Consider the following 22,528-nt stretch of genomic DNA (forward strand, 5'->3'; position numbering starts at 1 on the left):
TCACAAAGTAAAAAAAATTAGAAGTTAGATTAGTAAGTACAAAGAGTCGAAGCCGCACTCTCAACATCCACCGAAGGCACTAACCACTGGACTATCGAGGCATCTGCATGAAATAAAAAGAATGTAACTCTCAAAGACCAATAAATCATTGACTTTGATCTTCCAGTTGGAATAATAATTTGAAAATTTCCCAATAATTTTACATATACCAGCATTTTGCTGTCTGCCAGTATTTATTTTTAGTATTTATTTTTATTATTTAAAAGAAACTAAATATCTTCTACTATTACTTCACAGTGACAATCTATCATTAATTTGTAACACAATTACCTAACCACCATACAAAGAACTCAAATTTGTGTGAGGAGGGCAGAAAATATTTTCTATCCTTCACTAGCAATTGGCATTAGAATATGTGTATATAATCACACACCCTAGCAGTGCTTCCTAATCATAATTTATTTTTATATATATATATATACCATGTGAAACTATGGGGCCCTTCCAAAATTAAAACAATTGGGATGGCATGCAACTAGTAAACATGAGACCCACAAAGTAGTTGGAGTGGAAGACATGTTATCAAAGCAATTAAGTGGTAATGAGCCCCCAAATAGGGACCATGTTCTCATTCCATTTCCTCTGCACGCCAACTCCCTTTTTCATTTGCTTTTGACATGAAATGTCATCATCATCCACCACGCGCCAAAATCATTCCTCCCAACCTTGTCACCTGACCCTTAACCCTTCCCAACTCATACTTTCAGACCAACACAGGCATATAGATGGAGCATAAATTATTATTATTATTATTATTATTACTGTAAAAGAAGCTTAATTGTAACAGGTTGGACGATTTCACAATGCTCTCATTGCAGTCGGATATCTTGTCTACACCGGATCAAGAACCGTGTCTGATTCTAATACCAACCGTACTTGCAAATGACCCAAAAGTTTTGGGTACTGCTGCTCCAAAAGTCTATATATATATATATATATACTCATTCTCCTTCTGGTCCAGATCTAATGTGAGATAAGAACCTTTTAACACTAGTCTAGTGCTCGAGACTCTCATCAAAGAGAGGTCTGATAAAATCAGAAGTATACAATTTTACCTTCACATGTGAAAAAACTATTTTCCATTTTGAATTGTGACCTCTAGATCACAATAGAGCGTTGGTCCAAAAGCAAACACTAGCTAGCGGGTTCCTAGATAAATTAATCATATGGGGGCAAGCATTAAAATCGGATCATACATTATGTTGGAGTCTTTTAGCCTGTAGGAACTTAAAGTACAGGCATAGAAAAGCCCCACTCCAGCCAACTCATCCCCACATCCTCTCTAAATTGTGAACTCTCCCAAACAGTCCAAACTTTACTCTCTCCAAGTCCAGCCTAGCTTGAATCTTCAGGAAAGAAAAAGCTGATTCACATATAGCTTTCATATATAGAAACCAACCTCTTCTTACGAGTCCCAAAAGAATAGAAACTCTAATATCAATAGTGCTTATTGTAACTAAATTCTTGTACATCAAGCTCACACTTTCTCGATCAAATGGGCTCTCTTTTTTCTCTTGCAGTATTGATAATTCTTTCATTAGCATCAACTGGATCAACAGAAAGTGAAGGCCAAAGCATCAAATCAGCTCGTCTTCTCGATCTTATCATTCGAGACTTGACATTCCGGTCATACAACAAGTACTTCAGGACAGGATTGCTGCACACTGTAAATTTACCGGTGAACCTTTCCGGCATAGGAGTCAATACAGTGAGGTTTCGGTGTGGGAGTCTCAGCAGATACGGTGCTCGGATTAAGGAATTCCATTTGGGGATTGGTGTTACTGTCAAGCCTTGTGTGGAAAGAGTTATGGTTGTAAGACAAAACCTTGGATATAACTGGTCATCTATATATTATGACAATTATGAATTGTCTGGTTATCAACTTGTTTCACCTGTATTAGGCCTCCTAGCATACAATGCAGGTGATAACATAGATTTCATCAGCAACCCATTTGAAGTAGGAATTCAAGCTGGGAAAAATCCCATTACTATAGATTTTAGCAACACCCCAAGGAGCAACAACACAATGGGGCTTATACCATTATGTGCTAGGTTTGAGCGCGATGGTAAGGTGACACTAGCTAACCAAGTGATGCCCAATGTTTGTGCTGCAACAGGGCATGGACATTTTGGGTTGGTGATTGAATCACCATTGATGCCAATGAAGAAGAAGGCGAGCCGGTGGAGAATAGCCGTTGGAAGCTCCATTGGAGCTGCATTGGGTGCTTTTCTCTTGGGCTTGCTTTTGATTGCTTTGTTTGTGAAGGTGAAGAAGAAAGCAAGGATGGAGGAGATGGAGAGGAGGGCTTATGAAGAAGAAGCTCTGCAGGTGTCAATGGTAGGGCATGTGAGGGCTCCTACGGCTACTGGTACTCGGACATTACCCGCGATTGAGCACGAGTACAGACCTCCTCCTCCTTGATCAATTCTTGATTTTTGTTCATGTGTTATTCTTTTTGTAAGATTAGCTGAAAATACAAAATTCCTGCTTTTTTAATAGAATGACATTGAAGAGGATTTAGACACGCTGAAAATTGTTTTATTAGTTCCAGTTAAAATTTTCTTTTCTTGTTCTTGAAAATTTAGAAGGATTGTGATAAGAGGTTTTAATGGTTTTTTTGGTTGTCATTTAAAGTCACAAACTATATGTTCTACAGTGCCAAAATTAAAGAGTCAAAATGGATATATAACTACAGAATATTTCAATTACAATATTATCTTAATATGGCTAAATTTCTGCAACTCTAACGATAAAATTTGAGAGAGAGGCCGGAAAAACAAAGCTCAGAATTAAAATTATAAGAGATTCAATCTGGAAAATGTTTGGGCAAGGAAAACACATGCTCAAGTTTAATAAAAAAAAATGGTGGACAATTTTAGGAATGCATAAAGCATGTCAATGGGGTGAGGCTGTGAGTGTCATGAAAGGAACATTTGGAGAGAGGATTACAACTTTAATGAACCCAAATGTAATGACAGATAGAAGAACTTTCTTCCTTAGAACTGAGAATAATTTCAATGTGTTTGGTGACCTAAAAACCCAAAAGAAAGGAGAAAGAATATTACACACTAGTCTTCTTCTACTTAATTTTGGTGCTATGTTGAGGATTACCCAATTGCAACTTGAATTTGGACTCTAAAGAAATTTAATTTTGAACTAAATTTCATCCGATTCCAAGATTAAAGCATCTATTCAGTGCTTCCAAACTCAACTTAAGCATTATTTTGATATTCCCAGATTAATATATGTTTTTTGCAAAGCAACTTCTTTTCATTCTAAGTAGCCAATGAGGTTTATTCAACCAAACACCAAGAACAAAAAGATGAAATTACTACCAACCAAAAATCACAATCGAGACAAACTTTTACACAAATACCTTTGTAAGACGGGAAAAATCAGACACATTGGAGAAATTAGATACATAAATAAAGTAGGTAGAAACACTAGTGTTAGATTTTCTCAATCTACAACTCCAAACTATGCCATAAGAGTGTCAGAGCTCAAACTCGAAGTGAAGAAACATGCCAAAGTTTGTAAACCAACATCTCATAACAAAACCAATGGTGATTAACCCAAATAGACTGATCTCTTTGGAGAGGAATGATGGTTGGATCTCCATTAGGGACAACATTGTGGAACAAAATTCTCTCCGGCGCAACAGTATAACTGTCGCATCAGGTTTTATTGGAACACACGTCAGGAAAAAATTTAAACACACGTTAAGTGTTGGTTGGGATGTACGTTAGAAAAGTGTTGGGATGTAAGGCCAACATCACACATTTTGATAATATGTATCCTAAACAAAACTCACCGGCTACACTGTCGCACCGGAGAGAATTTTGATCCCAATATTGTGGCCTTGTGCGTAAGTATGAGAGTTTGCTTAAACCTTTTTTTTTTTAAATAAAAAAGAAGAGAAAAAGAAGAAGAAGAAGAAGAAGAAGAAGAAGAAGAAGAAAGAAGCTAATAACAAAAAGGATAAAGTTCAAAAAAAATTCTCAGCTGTATAAAAAGGATCAAGTACAGAAAACTCTTTCCGTTTTTCCTAATTAGCCGCGTGATAGGATCAAAGATCCATTCGATTGAAGAGTTTACCTTGTCTTTATGCTGTAGCAATCGAAAAGGAGAAGTTCTTATTAAGGCAGTATTGGCTTCGCCTCCATACCGGGCATTTTCTTACTTTCCTCTTGCAAGTATATGCTTGCTCGCCCCCTACTAGTTTAGTCTTTTTCTATTCCAAAAAAAATTAAAACAAATTTAAATCTTAAATTGAATAAATTACTCTTGCTCAAATATTTTATAAAATATATAAAAATAAATAATTTTGTAAAATGCTTGAAGGATATTATTGGAGGACATCGGTAATGGACACGTAAAGATAAAAATAAAAATAAAAGTAAAATAAAAAATTAAGATAAAAATAGAAAATAAAAAATAAAAAAATACAAATTAAAAAACACAAATCTACTCCAAACTCCGAAAACCATTACACATTGATATTGGGATTCTGTACGAAATTTTTTTTTTTTTTTAAAAAGTAGAAAACAGTGAACTGAAATATAAAAAAAAATTCAAATTTTAAAAGTTTCAAAAAAAAAAAAAAAATGGTTTAGAGATATATACGGAGAATTTTTAATTTTTAATTTTTCTTTAAAAAAAGGTAATGTGCACATAACACCCCTATACTATGACATTAGTAGCATATATACCCTATTGGGCATTTTTGAAAAAGTAGAAGGGCAAAACGTGTATTACAACACTAATTTATGTCAAATTCCTGATTGAAGGATATTTTTGTACAATGTGAAAATATTAGGAGTACACTTTTTCAAATATGGATAAAAGTGTTATGCAAAATATATTTTATGAGTATTTTCTGCACTTGTCTCATATAAAAAATGTGCAAATATACACCTTTTAAAGTATGTGCATATAAATCCCTAATATTTGAAAATATGTGCACATTGTCCCTTGACTATAAATTGTAACCATTTAAAAAAAAAAATTAAAACTCCAAAATATCCTTAATAAGTGTTTTATGAAATTAATATATTTTTTGTTAAGAGAATTTTAAGTATTTCATGACAAAATGTCATTGCTCAATTTGAAAATTGAATAAATTTTCCAGGAGAATATTTTATTTTATTTTTATTTTTTGCACTGTATCCGAATAAAAAAGACTTCCCGTGACAAATTAGAGAACCTCGAGCTTAAATCCAGCACATACATAAAATTCCCATTAAAGAGTAGTGAAGAGAACTCCGTTTCTGTTTTAGACAAATTTCCTTCCAATATATGCCTTTAAGAAAGGCTCAAGCTTAAATGGACGTAACTGGGCTAGCCCAACACGATAGGCTTGATAGCCCAAAGTAATAAATCCCAACAATTTGCCCCTCCAGGCCCATGAAAAAAAGATATTATTGTATGGTAATAATTGATCTCAACTAATCATAAAATGACACATTAGCAAAAATATAATAAAGTTGACACAAAATTAACTCATTTGCTTGCGTGTTATTATATAATTGGCTGAAAACCATATAATAATTTCTCCTTCTCCACTAGTTAGGCAAACTTCACACCCAAATGCAAGTTGTGGCCTACATAATAAAATCTCACACAAATTTGTGCACAAAAAGGGTTGGTACAAAACCTTGCCCCCGCAAGTTTAAGCCTTTTGAAAAAAGAATAACAGGCAAGGAAACAAATTCTGGACAACTGCAACCCAAAAGTGCAACTGATCGTACCTGTAGAACTTCAAGATTGAAAAAGTTGAATCGGTTCGCAAAAGTGCGATTAGTCCGCAAAAGTGCAACAGATTGAACTTTTCCCAAACTACTTATCAAATTCCACAACCTCAATACTACTTGAGGCCACTTTCAATAAATTTCTCAATTTGTCTAGTGAATGTGGGACGGAAAAACTGTGTTTGAGATTAGAATATGCTCCAAGAAGTCAGACATCAGTGAAATAAAAATAAAATAAAACAAATAAAAAAAGAAAAAGCAAAAGGATAATGGCTAAGGTCCACACAAGTCACGACACAATAAAATTCAATTAAAGGATTTAGACATAGGTATTTCATATCTGGTCACGTAGAAATGGTGCTGGAGTGAGAGATGGCAGTTACCATAATCTGATTCAAAGGGGAGACAGAGAGTCAGAGAGAACATAAAAAAATAAAAATAAAAAACAACAACAACAACAACACTTTCTTTTTGCTGAACGGTAATAGTGACCTTATCTAAAAAAAACAAAAAATGAACGGTAATAGTGACCTTATCTAAAAAAAAAAATGATCATATAAATTAAACCATTTTGTTCATTTATTCAAAAAATACTTGTTACTTTAAAATATTTGATAACAAGAATCTAATATTTAATATAATTAAAAGGCATGCCATTATAAGTTAAAAAATAAATCTTGATTTTATAACGTCTCTTTTTTTCTTTTTTCGGTAAGTGTCTCTTTTGTTATTTATGTTTTTTTGAATTAACCAAACGTTTGATGTAGGGTTTCTTTTCCTAGCTGTGGTCGGTTTGGTTTTGCACTAAACCTGAAAATAGAAATAACCAGACAACGAAATTCCCACCGACTGTATAATTTTCGCGCAAATCCGCTTCCCAATGGACTTCCCATACACGTTTCTATAATTAATTTTCCCGGGAAAATTAACCGTGACTGTGAAATCTCTCAGCACCATAGAGCACTCGCAATTTTCCACCTAATCCCCAATACACGACGAACTTCTCAGTTCTCTCTCTAGGGTTTCTCTCTCTAACCCTTCTCCCCATCTCCACCTAAATCTCTCTGTAATTATATATGGACAATCCCACGACACCATCACTAGAAAACCAATCAGCAGCACTCAGGACGTCGTCTTCATTGTCATCGCCATTGTCATTATCGTCTTCTTCTTCGCAGCTCAATCTTCCTTCAACGACGTCACGAACCTCTCTCTATGTAGAACCCTCAACCCCATCTAGCCACATAGATCGAATGGTGGGTCTAGGTTACCACCCATCCCCTTCGCGCACCATCTACAGCGATCGCTTCATTCCGAGCCGATCCGGATCAAATTTTGCCCTCTTCGACATCCCACAGCCCTCGAATTCGTCTTCCGACGGTCGTGAGGACTCGTCCGGTGCGTATGCCTCGTTATTGCGGACCGCATTGTTCGGTCCCGACTCGGGTATTGCTCCTCCAGCGACACCCGACAAGGGGGTGGGATTTAATGGGAGGACTTTGCCGATTGGATCGCCCACTCGGAATATTTTCCGGTACAAGACTGAGACTCGGCTGCCTATGCACTCTTTAGCACCTCTGGGGTTCGATGATCAGTTGCCCGGGGTTAGTCATAGCCCCGTTAAAGCTCCGAGGAAGGTTCCAAGGTCTCCTTATAAGGTGAATTTCTTGGTTTGGTTTGTTGTTTTTGCTTGGGATGATTTAAATTTATGGGTATTGCATTGAATTGCTTTTTTCCCCTTAGGTTTTGGATGCACCTGCATTGCAAGATGATTTTTATCTGAACCTTGTTGACTGGTCTTCCCATAATGTGTTGGCTGTGGGGCTGGGCAACTGTGTTTATTTATGGAATGCTTGCAGTAGCAAGGTGAGTTCTACCTTTGCCTAATTTTTTTTCTCTGTTTGTAATTGTGAGCAACCATATGATATGCCATACAATACACACACATACACAGACATAGTGATGTTAAAATCTGTTTTGGTGGCTTTGAATTTACTTCCTGAATGATCTCTTTCTCACTGTTTATGTGCTTGTGATTGGATATCATGAACTTCTTTGTGGCACAACATATGCAGGTGACAAAATTGTGTGACTTGGGGATGGATGACAGTGTCTGCTCAGTTGGTTGGGCTCAGCGTGGAACACATCTTGCTGTTGGAACTAGCAACGGCAAACTCCAGGTACTATATGATAATCTAAGATAGTTTTCATAGTTCCTGTGCATAAGCGAGACGCATGTTGGTTTGTTGAGTAATTTGAACTTTGAGCCATTTATTTGGCTTAGATGGACATTGGTTGTCTATAATATGGAATGTCGTTTACATCTTGCAAGCTTAGATGCTCCTTGTAATATCTAGGATCATAACTCAACAAAGTTAGCTCTGTCACAGCAATATGGTTTCAGCAGCTTGAATTATTTACACTTAATAACTGTTACGTGTATAACCAAGCGCAAATAACAATTGAGATTGATCAACATATTTTTGAAACCATGAATAATAATCCCTGTGGTTGTCTGGTTGTAATTAATTGAAGTTACTGTGAGAACAGTACTACTATGTTTATTAAGACTTTAGGGTGTACACCGAGGACCAGAATTTACTGACTATTAATAATAAAGGCAGAGTTATGATCTTTCACTCCCTATTACAGTTTTACTAGTCGTGAATCAAAGTGTAGGGTTGGAGCTTTAATATCTCACATGGATGAATCTACGTCAATAAGGAAATATGAAGTCCTTATCAATCTCGATGAAAACCTTAACGTGAGGGCTATATTGGGTGAATATCAAGTTTGTCATGTTACCCCTTTTTAACGTAAAATGAAGTCCTTGATTTCAAACTATACTTATTTAAAGCCTTGGAAAACATTTCTACAACCAAATGTCCTAAAAATTATATTCGTCCTATGTAAGATTTGATATGGTTTTGCAAGCCTGGCTTCCTCTTGTTTGATTTTACAATGTAACCAAACCATTTATATATATCAATATATTAAAATTTAGTGTAACAGAATTGGCCCGTGACTGCCACCACAATTGAGTCGGACTGATATCATTGGTGAATCTAGGAATCGTTACCGACTCCGTGTGGCTCTGCTGCGATGGATATGTCACGGCCACAACATTACAGTTTTGGGCACCCATCAATATAAGTCAGTTTTTCCCCCTAATTTTCTCATTTCTTTCGCTTCCAAATGAGTTCCTCAGTTTCCAAAGAGCCTTCAAAAATACCAAACAACTTAAATATACAAGCCTAAGCTCTAAAAAGCAAATAGAAAAAAGAAGAAGAATTGTCTGTAAATCTTTAGTAAAAGCTTTCTGATATTGTGATTTATCGGTATGATTGTTATTTTCTTCTTCTTTTTACCTAGATTTAATATGAAAATGTTGTTTTTAGGTTAGATGTAACATTTTCATGGATCTTGTTGTGAATCTCCTGATCTACTTGTTTTTCAAATGTTTTTGAATTTTTCAAAAGCTATGATTGATTTACATTCCTAATTTGTAAATCATTTTTATCTGTTTTAGTTTTCTGATTTTTTACCTAATTTTTTTAATCTTCTTTTTTGTTTTACTTAAATGCATTTTTATAAGTATATGATTGAACTAATGAAGTACCAGCACTTGTGTATTGTACATAACAGCTTTATATTATACATATATCAGTCTACATTAATCTTTCATATAAATTTAAATAACAAAATGTACTAAAATATTAATAAAATTGACAAAAATTTTGGAAATTTTTTATCAAAAAATCTGGAATAAATAAATTCTTCATAATACACAGATATTAGTCAACATAAATTGTTTTCAATAAGAAGTAAAAAATTGAATTGAGAAGATCAGAAAATTTGCAAATATATCAATAAAATCCATTAAACAAATTTTAGTAAACTTTTACTGCGGACAACAGTTTGAATTTTAATTTATATGTTATTACTCGTATCAAAACAACTTTATATATTCAATAGAACCCATTTAAAATCATTAAAACATTTTTATTGGATTCTGCAGTCAAAGGTTACCTTTTTTTTTTTTGGGGGGGACCAAGAGTCGTGATACCGTATACTTTGTAACATATGGTGATATCCCCTCAAGCTACTATATTTTTTTAAATCACATTAACATGCTAGTAAATTATGCTGGTAAAAATATATTTGGTAAGCTTGAACAGTCCCTGTGATAATAGGGATATTTTGTTTGTTACACCCGCCACTCTAATAATTGTGTAATACCTGTACTGTCCAGTATTATAACTGGTAACTGATATCTTACCTTTTTATATTTTTAGATTTGGGATGCATCTCGCTGTAGGAGGGTAAGAACTATGGAGGGCCATCGATTACGTGTCGGGGCACTAGCCTGGAGTTCATCCCTCTTGTCTTCAGGTAGCCGGGACAAAACTATTCTTCAACGAGATATACGTGCTCAGGAAGATTATGTTAGTAAACTAACTGGACACAAGTCAGAGGTTAGACTCCAAATGTTGTGGTTAAATGCCATTCGGATCTATTTTTTATTTGAAATATGTCTTCTTCAATCTCATACTGTCTAATTTAGTAGTATGATATGAGCAGCTTTCATTTGTTGTTCTTTACTAATTGTCTTTTCTTTTCTTTTTTTCATTAGTTATTACTCTAAATTCATTCTTCGTTTTTTTCCCCCTCTAAATTCTTCTCATGTTACTGGTTGTGGTTTAGGTTTGTGGATTGAAGTGGTCTTATGATAACCGCGAGTTAGCATCCGGCGGAAATGATAATCGAGTATGTGGTTCTATTCCTTTTTCAAAACTCACTTATGATGATGCTTATTGCATGTTTGCTCCAGTATGTCATGGTCGATGATTGATATTGTTGTCTCCTAATTGGAAAAAACTCTTCCTTTTCAGCTTTTTGTTTGGAATCAACATTCAACTCAACCTGTGCTGAAATACTGTGAGCATACTGCCGCTGTAAAAGCAATTGCATGGTCTCCCCATCTTCATGGGCTTCTAGCTTCTGGTGGTGGTACCGCTGACCGGTGCATTCGGTTTTGGAACACGACTACTAACTCACACTTGAGCTGCATGGACACAGGAAGCCAGGTGAGCTACTTGGCCTTCACATAGTATTGATTTTATACCTTCTTGAATTTGTTTGATTCACACGTCGCATAGATGAACTTAGATTGGTAATTGTGTTGCTAGCTGTTATTTTCATATGAGTTTTACTGTCATATGAGTTTTTAGCTGTAACTTTCTGAAGACTGTAATTCATGTGACTTGTACTTAAACAGTGCACATATCATAATGGGGAATTAAGTTGCTCATGCCTTAATACTAGGAAAATCAAACACCATGAAATTTAGAAGAAATGAAGAATATAAGAAAAAATAGTTACGATTTGTACAAGCCATAAAGATGTATATAATTAAATTACTAATAAATAAAACATGAGGATTCCAGATGCTCTTTATCCTTGTAAGTGTGTGGTTGATTGTACAGAATCGGACCTTTAACATCAGGATATCATGGTTAATTGAGTAGCATGTGCAATAAAAATAGTATTCAACTTTTCTTTAGAAGTGGTCGATGTGTTAATTTCTCTTTATTTTTGTTTTTTTTTTTTCCGTCTATTCGGAAGGAGGGAGGATGGAGAAGAAAAATGGGGAAGCACTTGCAATACATTGAAACGAAGCCTTAAACTAACTTTACATTTAGGCAGGAAAAAAAAAAAAAAAATTCAATAGGACGGCATTAAACTAACTTCAGAGATTTCTTTTTTTGTTAATATGTTGTTCCTAAAAACATGATATTAGAATCCTCTAATGAGTAAACTTTCGAATGGGAAGAGTCTCAATCACCATGACTTTGCATCTTGGCATCATTTAATCATTGATATGAGAAAATTATTGGGGGAGTACATATGCCTATAATCTGTAATCATGTGATCAATAGATTACACATAAATCAGTAATAGCTACAGAAGGAGGTGAAAGATGCAATGAGAAAGCCCTTACAATATAAAGTTGAAAGTTCTTTGGTTTTGTCATGTACAGAGTGCCAAAAGACTTTAAACATACGTCTCAGTGAAAATTTGCTGACCACCATTTTCAAAATTGACTCTTGTTTCTTTTCCTAAAGAGTATACCATAGAGATGAGATTGTTTAAAACAGCCTTACAATCCAAAATTTTATTGTGTTATCAAATATAATTTGTTGCACAATTGACTGCATCCTGGACAGATGATTTTAAGCATAGTAATTATATCACTTTAGGAAAAAAAAAAAAATTATATCAGTTACTGTTTAATATCTAAGGTAAGCTACAAATTTAAAAGCTATATTATACTTCTTAATATCGTGTTTAAAAACACTTCTATTAGAAAAGAACCGGTATTGTTACAAGCTACTCAACACTTTATTTTTTTTATTTTTTTTTGAGGTCATAACCAATAGTTGTTCTTTACGACAACATAGGCTGTTGCGAGCTGCAGCATCTTGCTTTCTTGTAAGCCTTTTATATGTTTGCAGGTGTAATTTCCCTTTGCCTTTTTTGTTTTTTTTGATAAGTAAATCCCCTTTGCATTTTTCCCATACCAATAAATATATTGAGTTTGTGGAAAGATTAGATTTGTTGAACCACATGTACCACTTGGTTGTGCTAGATAAATTTTAGATTTTGTTTGAAGATTAAGTCCATTTTATTTATCTTTTGCATGAAATTGTGTCGGATGAAGATTAGATGGGTTGAGTTAGAGCAAGGTAAGAGGTTCCACAGTTGCAAATATAAAAACTCCACTTCAGGAGAGATGATTGTGATGCAAGTGGATCACATATTCTAAAAGGTCATATGGCATAACAATTTCAGTTTGATAAACCTTGTAAAAGAGAGCCAATGAAAATGACAAACTTATAATACTGTAATATTTTAATGTCCTTTTTTTGAGTTCAAAAGTTATGTACTATTATATTTTCATAGATTACTTGTTTGACTTTAATATATACTTGGCTAATCGGTTGATGATTGATTCTTGTAAAACATAAATTGATTTGGAATCTTTATATTCATTATGTTACAACAGTTTGTCTGCCTTTTTTTTTCTTCCCCGGGGGGTGGGTTGTAACCCTTAGTAACTACTAACTATGCTTGGTGTTCTGTACATTGTGGCATAATGTGTGGACTGAGATATTCATCTAAAGAAAAGAAGTGAGAGTTATACTTGCTAAAAAAAGACCATTATCCATTGTTAGTCTCTGTACATGTGGTGCTTGAAAAGGTGGATTTGAGAAACCTAAATTTTGGCATTAATTTGTGTAAACTGGCCACTCTCGTGCCGCATTTTCTTGCTTATCAACCTGATCTTTTATCAATTCACCCCAGAGTCAGATACTTTATGTATTTTGTACTTTATTATGTTCAATCTAAAATTATTCAAGTTTTTCCATCTCTTGAAGTTCATTTTAGTGATAATAGGATGCAATGAAATTCAGTAATGTGGTCTTTTTATTAACTTTCATGGGAGATGATAATTTGGAGCTAGTTGATCATTAAGCATAATATTGTATGTGGTTCCATGGCTCTCTCTTACACACACATTAATGAGTGGTGACAATTTTCCATTGTATCTATGGCAGGTATGCAATCTTGTGTGGTCTAAAAATGTCAACGAACTCGTCAGCACCCATGGATACTCCCAAAACCAAATAATAGTTTGGAGATATCCTACAATGTCAAAGGTACAAAATTCTGTGAATGACCTTTGTGAACCTGTTTGAATCAACATATATCTTCTTTTTCTTTTTCTTTTTTCTTGTTAATTTGTTTTGTTGCTGCAGTTGGCAACTCTCACGGGTCATACATATAGAGTTCTTTACCTTGCTATCTCTCCGGATGGACAGGTAGCTTAATTGAACTTTTTTTCTTTTTTTCTTTTTTCCCTTTTATTATGAATGACTCCAGAAAATTTTAGTTTCTCTTCGTTCACCCTTCTTATGCTTATACTTGCAATATTGTTCCAGACTATTGTCACAGGAGCTGGAGATGAAACACTTAGATTCTGGAATGTGTTCCCTTCTCCCAAATCTCAGGTGAGTATTCTTTTAGATACTTCAATGATAAAGAAAATGCATTCAATTTCAATTTTTATTGAAAAGAACAAAGAAGAATATAGGTAACCAGTGAGCAATTATAGGAGGGGTGTAATTTTATAGAAAGGATAATTATTGTATTCCTTCTAGATTTTAATGGCCCTTGTGTAATTTGATTATGAGAAAAAGGAAGGGTGGAGCGACTGAGGTTAAACCTGGAAAATTTGAGTGTAAATGGTACCACCATTTATATGAACAAGGAAATTGTAACTACAGTATCAATATGCTTCTTTAGTGGAAAACAGATAAACAATTATCTACCCTTCTTACATTATCCCTTTTTTCCTTTCTCTTGATTATAACTCAACTTATATGTGGATGGAACTATCTTGCAGAATACTGACAGCGAAATTGGAGCGTCATCGCTTGGAAGAACTCAAATCCGGTGAACTATGCTACAGGCCTTCGGCTTATCGACTTGGTTGAAGTTATTTGTTGGGCTGGAACAAGGAGAAGGTGGTGGCCCAAGGAAAAGGGGTAAAGAAGAAAGAAGCTTTACCAAATTGGTTTGAATGGATCCATCCATTGAAAATTTGCGAGAGGTTAATGGAAGGTTTTGAAGATTACCTCTTTGATAGATTTATAGATTTATAGAGGGATGTGTTATAAATACTCTATAACTACTCCCTTGCATTGTGTAATTAGAAAAAAGATGGTAATGATGTTTGAAATTTCAAGATATATGTTTTTTTTGTGATAATATTTGTAAATAAACTATTAATCTTAAATAAAAATTCTAATTCTTAGACGCAAGTGACGTTTTCGAAGCTCACCTGAATGAATGTAGAAGACTTGTATTACTCTAAGAGCTCTTCACAACACTTGGTTGAAGGAGTAAATGAATCTTGTATAGGTCGAGGTCTTTACAATAATAAATAATAAATAAATGGTCAAAGCTCAAGGAGAATTCTAGAATGAGTCTCTAAAACACCTCAGATTAATGTACAAAGTCTACAAAACTATGTAAGTCTACAATTGTATATAAGTTTGGACAACTCTACACAAGGGTTATAATTTATAAATGAGTTGAGCTCGTTCTTAGAAGTTTGTTTAAGCTCGGCTTCAAGAAAACTGATTGAAAAGTGTCATAAACAATAATAATAATAAGATAAAGTATACTGTGAAGCATAAAGAAACAATGAACTAATAAATTTTCATTAGACATTTTAACAATATGTGTCATTTACAAATTGTTTTTTCACCTTGAAAAAAAAAAAAAAACTATCTAAACAAAATTTCCTACAACTTAATTACCCAAAAAAATAAAAATAAAAAAATAATAATAATAAATTGCTGCAACTTCAAATTGAGAAGGAAACCAACCTAAAATAGCATAAAAGACTTTCACAAAGAAGAGGGAGAGAGAATGAGAGATTTAGAAAGAAAAAATGAGAGAGAAATCCACCTGTAGCAAGTCGTTGGTGTAGTTAATCTATGGGTTTGAATTCCAGAGACCAGAAGCTTGAACTATTGAGAACTTGAGAGAAGTGCTGAGAGAGAGAGAGAGAGAGAGAGATAGGCAATACACAATACTCAGAATTATTGTTTGAGAGAAGTCCTCGTGACACAATCAATCAGACCTTTGAATGCTGTGAATCTCTATTGGAGAAGTTACTTAAAATAATTTAATATGTCAATTCTATACATATTTTGAGCATTGGACTTTCCCTTTTTTTATATATTATATAAATTATATGTAATTACATCAGTCCACAAGCCCGTCCGGGAACAATTCATCAAAAACATATTCACAAACAACTTTAAAAAATTGACTATAATTCATATTTGATTTGTTAATTAAATAAATGATCTAATTCAATATCTAATAAAAATTTCAAATTAAGTATTCAATAGACATCCGAATTATGAGAAGAACGGGCCAAAAAGAGAATCGATCGATAGTGCGTTTAAAATGTTGAATCCAATCACATAAACGTATTTAAGGCGTTTCTTGCAAATGACACTGCAACCAATCGTCTTCTTAGTCACGTCTTTATAAGAATAATATTGGGCTATTAATCCAACCCTGCCAACTCACCTACCCAATGTGAGTAAAAAACCACTAAGACCAAAGATCCAATTCAGATTTGTTAGTGTAAGCCTCCTTGATGATGACGGGTTTTATGATTCAGTGACCATGTGATCAATATAATATGATTTTTGAGTGTTCGAGTTCAGCCAAGAGCAATATTAAGTATGTTAGCGCATTTACTTGAAATTGTAAAAATAAAAAATAAAAAAATAGAAATTTCCACCCTTGTAACTGCAAAAAAAAAAAAAAAAAAAAAAAAAAAAAATGACAAAAAGAAAAATCAATTTCCCTTCTTTCTTCAAAAAATACTTTATCAACACATTAATTAATCTCAGTAAACTCTATGCAATCCCAATTTGCCCTCTGTTTGTTTTTTTTTTTTTTGCATACTACATCCTAAATTTTAAACCAAACAAAAAATCAAAATCTAATGATGTAGTCCTTTTAGCATATATATACTAAACTTGGAGTTTTTTACTTTTAAGGTAAGCACAAGGACACTCATTACTTTATGTGTGGCGGCTAAAACCAGCTCACGTCTCCTTGAAAAGCTATTATAAAACTGTTCATCTGGGAAGAGGGTCCCTTCTTCCGCGGAGAAATTTGTGCACCATACCGTCCAGGAAATTAAATAAATAAATTTTTGCACGTACCATCCAGTGCAACTAGACACCAAAACGGTACCTCGTTCATGTGTGTTACACCTGGAGCACAACCCGGCTTCTGTGCCGGTGCATTATCCCATTAACTAATTATATTTTGTTGAAAGTGTTTTACTTTAATGAGTCCAAGTACTAAATGTCATTTTTTAATCACTTGTCATCAATACAACTAGAGCAATAAAGCATTTTTCGCCTTTAGAGTCGTCGGATTGTGCACAGATCCCCTCCATATCTTTGGAGAAGAGAGCTCATACTAACGGAGTCATGGCCCAGGGAGAAACTACGTACACTTGTTGAATAAAAAATGTTCAATCTTGTGAAACTGTAGCGTAGGTGAAAGCTAACAGCCCGCCCAGAAATAGATAATAGATATATATGTATCAAAATGGAATGGGTGATGATAAAAGTAAAAGATGGAAACAGTACTGTTAAAATTGATGGTTGCACTTATAGTGAAATCATGTGTTACACTCTCTTCCTCTACTCTTAGAGTCTAGAGGTCAAGTAAACTCTTCGTTTTTTATTTATTTATTTTTAAATTTTGAGGGAGACAAACTAAGCTTACAACACCCACTTAATTCCTATGAAAAAAATTATTACATGGTTCTGTGAAGAAATTTTATATTTTAATTTTTTTTTACTGTAACATTATGAAGTAACTGTTTACATAGAATTATTGTAACTGTAGCATTTTATTATATATAAACTTTATGGCTTCATTCTAAATTTAAACTTGGCCAATGGATAATATAAAATTATCATTCTTTTACACACTAGGAAATTTAATTCAGAATAACAGGTGATCCGACAGATTTTTGCCCAACACAAACACACACACACTGCTTCGCAAATAATCGAAATGCACTTTTTATGATCACAATGCCTGCTCCAGTAACCATAGCATTGCCAGCTAAAGAGACAGTCATGACCAATTGTGGCCGAATCGCCTGCAAACTTGGGTCGGTTGGAATGACTCCATTGCTCTACTTTTTGCTTTTTTGTTTCAGCTCCCAAACCAGAAGCTGCTAGTTTTCATCACATGAAGATAGTTAAAATCAGTTACTCAACCCCGATCGACGCATGAATGCGAGTTTAGGTGGCATATACATCTATAACAATCAAAAAGTAATAACAATAATAATATTGTATAAAAGGTGAGAAAAAAATAATTAAAAAAAAATAAAGAAAATGATGATGATTATTATTTTATATGATAAGGAAGAGGAGGAGGGGCGAGTTGCAACTCAATTATTCTATATAGACACATAAAGAAAAAGATATACCAAATACAGCAAACAAGACTACGGCTAAGAAAGCCAATTTGAGTGAATTTTTCTTCATATTCTTGATATTGTACGTAGTAGTGTGGCAATTAAGATATGATAGGCCATGTAGTTATCTCTTTACACTCCAAGAGTGAAACTTTATGCTATATTTATAAGGCAATGCATATTGGTGGAATAGCTCTCTAGATACTAGTAAATTTTAAAATACATTTATATATCTATTTATACTATTTTAAATATATAAATATATATATTGTACTATTAATAAAAGTACTTGGAGTTTCAGACTTTTTTTATTTTTTATATTGAATTTTTAATAATAAATTTACTTTTTTCTTTATTCTATTATCTTTCTAACTCTTCTTTTTTTTCTTTTTCGTTTTTTCTTTTTTCCTTTTCTTTTGTCTGACTCTTCCTATCAGCGTTCTCCAATTTACCGAAAAAGTTAAAAATAAAAATATTATTATAATTTTTATTTCTATAATATGCAATACAAACTCTTTGACAAAAGTCATTTAAATGGTGCCTTTTATTTAGGTTGATCATTAGGAGTTCATGTTCTCCTTTTTCTTCTGGAACCTTGAACCAATAAAATTACTTTTCTTTTACATCCAAAATTGAATTTTTAATAATTTTGATCTGATTTATGCTCAATGACATTTTTAGGACATACATTTCAGTTTATCTACCCTCGTGTTTAGCTTCCTTTGTTGGCAATTATTAACTTACTGGATTATTTAACATCCCAAAATTCCCCTTCATTTTCTCCTATTTTATACGAAGAGATGCATTGTTTTTTTCTTTTTTATTTTTTGAGAATTTGGATTATTTATTTAGTATGATTGTATAGATCGATGAAGGAAAAGAATTTGGATTTTTTTTTTTTTTTTTTTCTGATAAATACAGGGGCAGAAACAAAGAGAGATTCATTGGCTTTAATTACTATATATTTTTGTTGATTTTATGTGATAATATCATAAAATCATGCAGAGCCATGATAATATTTTGTGAGACCACCAACTTTAAATACCTAACTTATTCTATTTGTTCGAGCTTCTATAAATTACTTTTTTGCTCCACATATTTACAGTTCATTGATATAAAAGTTCAGATTTATAACTATAGGCCCTAGGGATATATCGGGGTTGGTTGAGATTTAGAAGATATATTCTTAATATTTTACTTTCGAATCGTACTCTTGATTTGAATGGTGCATGTGTTATGGAGCTCATACACGTACTCTAAAAAAAGAAAATAAAAAAAAAAAATTAAAGATTTATACCTATATAAATGAAAATAAACTGATAACATTGACAATTCTATTTAGTTCAACCTCGAAGATGAATTGGGATTTGTGCAGTTGAGTGACGCCGATGTACTTTTCCACTTAATTTGGTTGATTAAACTAAAATTGCATCATGTTTTAAGTAGATAAATGCATAAAAGAAGTGTAACCCATTCTAAGCAAATGAATTTAAAAGAAGAGAGAAAAATATCAAACATATCCACTTGAATTTAAAGCTTGAGAAATAGACAAGTAACTTTTTTACTATATTTAAATAATATTTGTATGTGCCTTTAAAATACTTATATGTGTTTGACTGTTTACTGTAAGTTTTATAATTAGAATTTTTTTCCCCAAATTTCTTGTAAACCTTTCAAAAATTGAGTCTAATTAGATGTAAAACATTTTGACGAAATACATTTTTTTAACTGAACACTATTGTAATCACCGTAGGTGAGGAAAAATAATATGCCTATGGTTATTTTCTGTATGTCAAGATCATTTCTATTGTAATAATAATTTAATTTCAAATAGCTTAATAAGCTATGATATTCAATAAATTAGAAATCACAAAAAGTTTCTTTTTCATTGATCATTAGGTATAAGTAAGTGTGTATCTACTTTTGTGTGATGGTTATTTATTAACAATTAGTATAAAATAATACTTAATTTGGTAAGTTTTTCATTGCTATTTAATTGTATTAAAAATTGTTATAAAAAAATATTTAATTAAAAAGGTAAATTTATAACTTTATTATAAATTAGATTTTTTTTTTTCCCCGAAAGATATTATAAATTAGATTTTACTCACATGCATGACCCTTTTTATTCGAGTAGGATCCTTTGTTGTAAATGGATTATGTTATAGTATAAATAACTTCATTTAAGGTATGTTTATTAAAAAGGCAATTTAAGAGTGAAACGGAACAATCAACGACGTTAATGGTAAATTATTAAAAATTTAAAAATCAAAGTATACTGTTTCCTATCTCCGGTCTCCTTCCAATCTTCCTCGCCGATCACTGTCTTCCTCTTTGGATTCTTTCACTCTCAACCATTTTAAATCAAAATATACAACGCTTATTTTTGAGCTCCTAAAATTGAATTGAACAAAACACTGGATAATATGGTTCATTGTTGTTTAGCCGGTCTCCTTCCAATCTTCCTCGCCGATCACTGTCTTCTTCCTTGGATTCTTTCGCTCTCAGCCCTTTTAAATCAAAATATACAATGCTTGGTTCGTTGTTGTTTAGCCGGTCTCCTTCCAATCTTCCTCGCCGATCACTGTCGTCCTAGGATTCTTTCACTCTCAGCCCTTTTAAATCAAAATATACAACGCTTATTTTTTGAGCTCATAAAATTAAATTGAACAAAACACTGGATAATATGGTTGTTTAACCGATCTCCTTCCAATCTTCCTCGCCAATCACTAATTCTTCCTTGAATTTTTTTTTAATCTTGTTCTCAACTCCTTTAATCTTATTCTCAACACTTTTTAATTTTATTCTCAACATGTTTAATATTTACATTAAATGTCATTGAGTGCGTTGAGGTAAAGAATTTTAATATTTACCTTTAATCTGTAATCTTGTTCTCAACACATTTTAATATTGTTATCAACAATTTTAATATTTACTTCAACCTCATCTAATCTTACTATCAACATATTTTAATCTTGTTATCAACACTTTTTAATCTTATTCTCAACACTTCTTAATCTTGTTATCAACAATTTTAATATTTACCTCAACCTCATTTAATCTTGCACTAAACATGTTTTAATCTTTATCTCACCACTTTTTAATCTTATTTTCAACACTTTTAATCTTTACCTCAACGTCATTTAATCTTGCTTTCAACGCATTTTAATCTTATTCTTAACGCATTTAATCTTTACCTCAATGCCCTTTTAATCTTTACCTCAATGCTATTTAATCTTATTCTCAAGACCTTAATTTAATCTTGTTATCAACAACTTTAATATTTACCTCAACATCATTTAATCTTATTCTCAACACCTTAATTTAATCTTGTTATCAACAACTTTAATATTTACCTCAACCTCATTTAATCTTGCTCTCAACATATTTTAATCTTTATCTCAACACTTTTTAATCTTATTCTCAACGCCTTTAATCTTTACCTCAACGCCATTTAATCTTGCTCTCAACACATTTTCATTTTGTTCTTAACACCTTTAATCTTTACCTCAACGCCATTTAATCTTATTCTCAAGACCTTAATTTAATCTTGTTATCAACAACTTTAATATTTACCTCATTGCCATTTAATCTTATTCTCAACACCTTAATTTAATCTTGTTATTAACAATTTTAATATTTACCTCAATCTCATTTAATCTTGCTCTCAACATATTTTAATATTTATCTTAATACTTTTTAATCTTATTCTCAACACTTTTAATCTTTACCTTAACACCATTTAATCTTACTCTTAACATCTTTTAATCTTGTTCTTAATACCTTTAATCTTTACCTCAACGCCATTTAATCTTATTTTCAACACCTTAATTTAATATTGCTATCAACAACTTTAATATTTACCTCAACCTAATTTAATCTTGCTCTCAACATATTTTAATCTTTATCTCAACACTTTTTAATCTTGTTCTTAACACATTTAATTTTGTTATCAACAACTTTAATATTTACCTCAACCTCATTTAACCTTGCTTTCAACATATTTTAATCTCTGTTTCAACACTTTTTAATATTGTTCTCAATACCTTTTAATCTTGTTATCAACAACTGTAATATTTATCTCAACGCCATTTAATCTTGTTCTTAACACATTTTAATCTTGATCTTAACACCTTTAATCTTTACCTCAACATCTCTCAAAAATTAAATGGCGTTGAGGTAAAGATTAAAATGTGTTGTGAGCGTTGAGGTAAAGATTAAATTGTGTTGAGAGTAATATTAAATGTCATTGAGAACAAGATTAAATGAGGTTGAGAGTGTTGAGGAAAACAATAAAATATGTTGAGAACAAAATTAAAACGTCTTAAGAGCAAAATTAAATGTCATTGAGAACAAGATTAATCTTTACCTCAACGCTCTCAATGACATTTAATTTAAAGATTAAAGTTGTTGTGAATAAGATTAAAAAGTATTGATAACAATATTAAAGGTGTTAAAAATAAGATTAAAAAGTATTGAGATAAAGATTAAAATATGTTGAGAGCAAGATTAAATGAGGTTGAGGTAAATATTAAAGTTGTTGATAACAAGATTAAAGGTATTGATAACAAGATTAAAATATGTTGAGAACAAGATTAAATGAGGTTGAGTTAAATATTAAAG

The 22,528-nt window shown here is 32.5% G+C and overlaps 2 protein-coding genes across 2 annotated transcripts; both read left to right on the plus strand.

The window, feature by feature from the left end:
* The first annotated feature begins 1,291 nt into the window (after positions 1 to 1,291).
* On the plus strand, positions 1,292 to 2,606 carry LOC132310391 (uncharacterized). Its single transcript, XM_059808569.1, has one exon. The coding sequence runs from the start codon at positions 1,556 to 1,558 to the stop codon at positions 2,480 to 2,482; it is 927 nt and encodes a 308-aa protein (XP_059664552.1). The 5' UTR covers positions 1,292 to 1,555; the 3' UTR covers positions 2,483 to 2,606.
* A 3,994-nt stretch (positions 2,607 to 6,600) lies between these two features.
* Positions 6,601 to 14,693, plus strand: LOC132307844 (B-type cell cycle switch protein ccs52A-like). Its single transcript, XM_059805712.1, has 10 exons — positions 6,601 to 7,466; positions 7,552 to 7,674; positions 7,884 to 7,988; positions 10,104 to 10,283; positions 10,513 to 10,575; positions 10,701 to 10,895; positions 13,428 to 13,529; positions 13,629 to 13,691; positions 13,812 to 13,880; positions 14,276 to 14,693. Exons 1-10 carry the CDS (start codon positions 6,885 to 6,887, stop codon positions 14,327 to 14,329), a joined length of 1,536 nt encoding a protein of 511 aa, XP_059661695.1. The 5' UTR covers positions 6,601 to 6,884; the 3' UTR covers positions 14,330 to 14,693.
* The last annotated feature ends 7,835 nt before the right edge of the window (positions 14,694 to 22,528 follow it).

Source organism: Cornus florida, unplaced genomic scaffold, assembly GCF_030987335.1.
Source record: "Cornus florida cultivar Cherokee Brave unplaced genomic scaffold, ASM3098733v1 CherokeeBrave_3.0.0_Hap2_Chr05, whole genome shotgun sequence".
NCBI lineage: Eukaryota > Viridiplantae > Streptophyta > Magnoliopsida > Cornales > Cornaceae > Cornus > Cornus florida.

What these genes read in the sequence shown, in the direction of transcription:
- LOC132310391 (XM_059808569.1), top strand. Translation starts at nt 1,556, where the DNA reads ATGGGCTCTCTTTTTTCTCTTGCAGTATTGATAATTCTTTCATTAGCA.
- LOC132307844 (XM_059805712.1), top strand. Translation starts at nt 6,885, where the DNA reads ATGGACAATCCCACGACACCATCACTAGAAAACCAATCAGCAGCACTC. An exon ending in GGAATGCTTGCAGTAGCAAG is followed by an intron (nt 7,675 to 7,883) that starts GTGAGTTCTACC and finishes CAACATATGCAG; the next exon opens with GTGACAAAATTGTGTGACTT. An exon ending in TCCCTTCTCCCAAATCTCAG is followed by an intron (nt 13,881 to 14,275) that starts GTGAGTATTCTT and finishes ACTATCTTGCAG; the next exon opens with AATACTGACAGCGAAATTGG.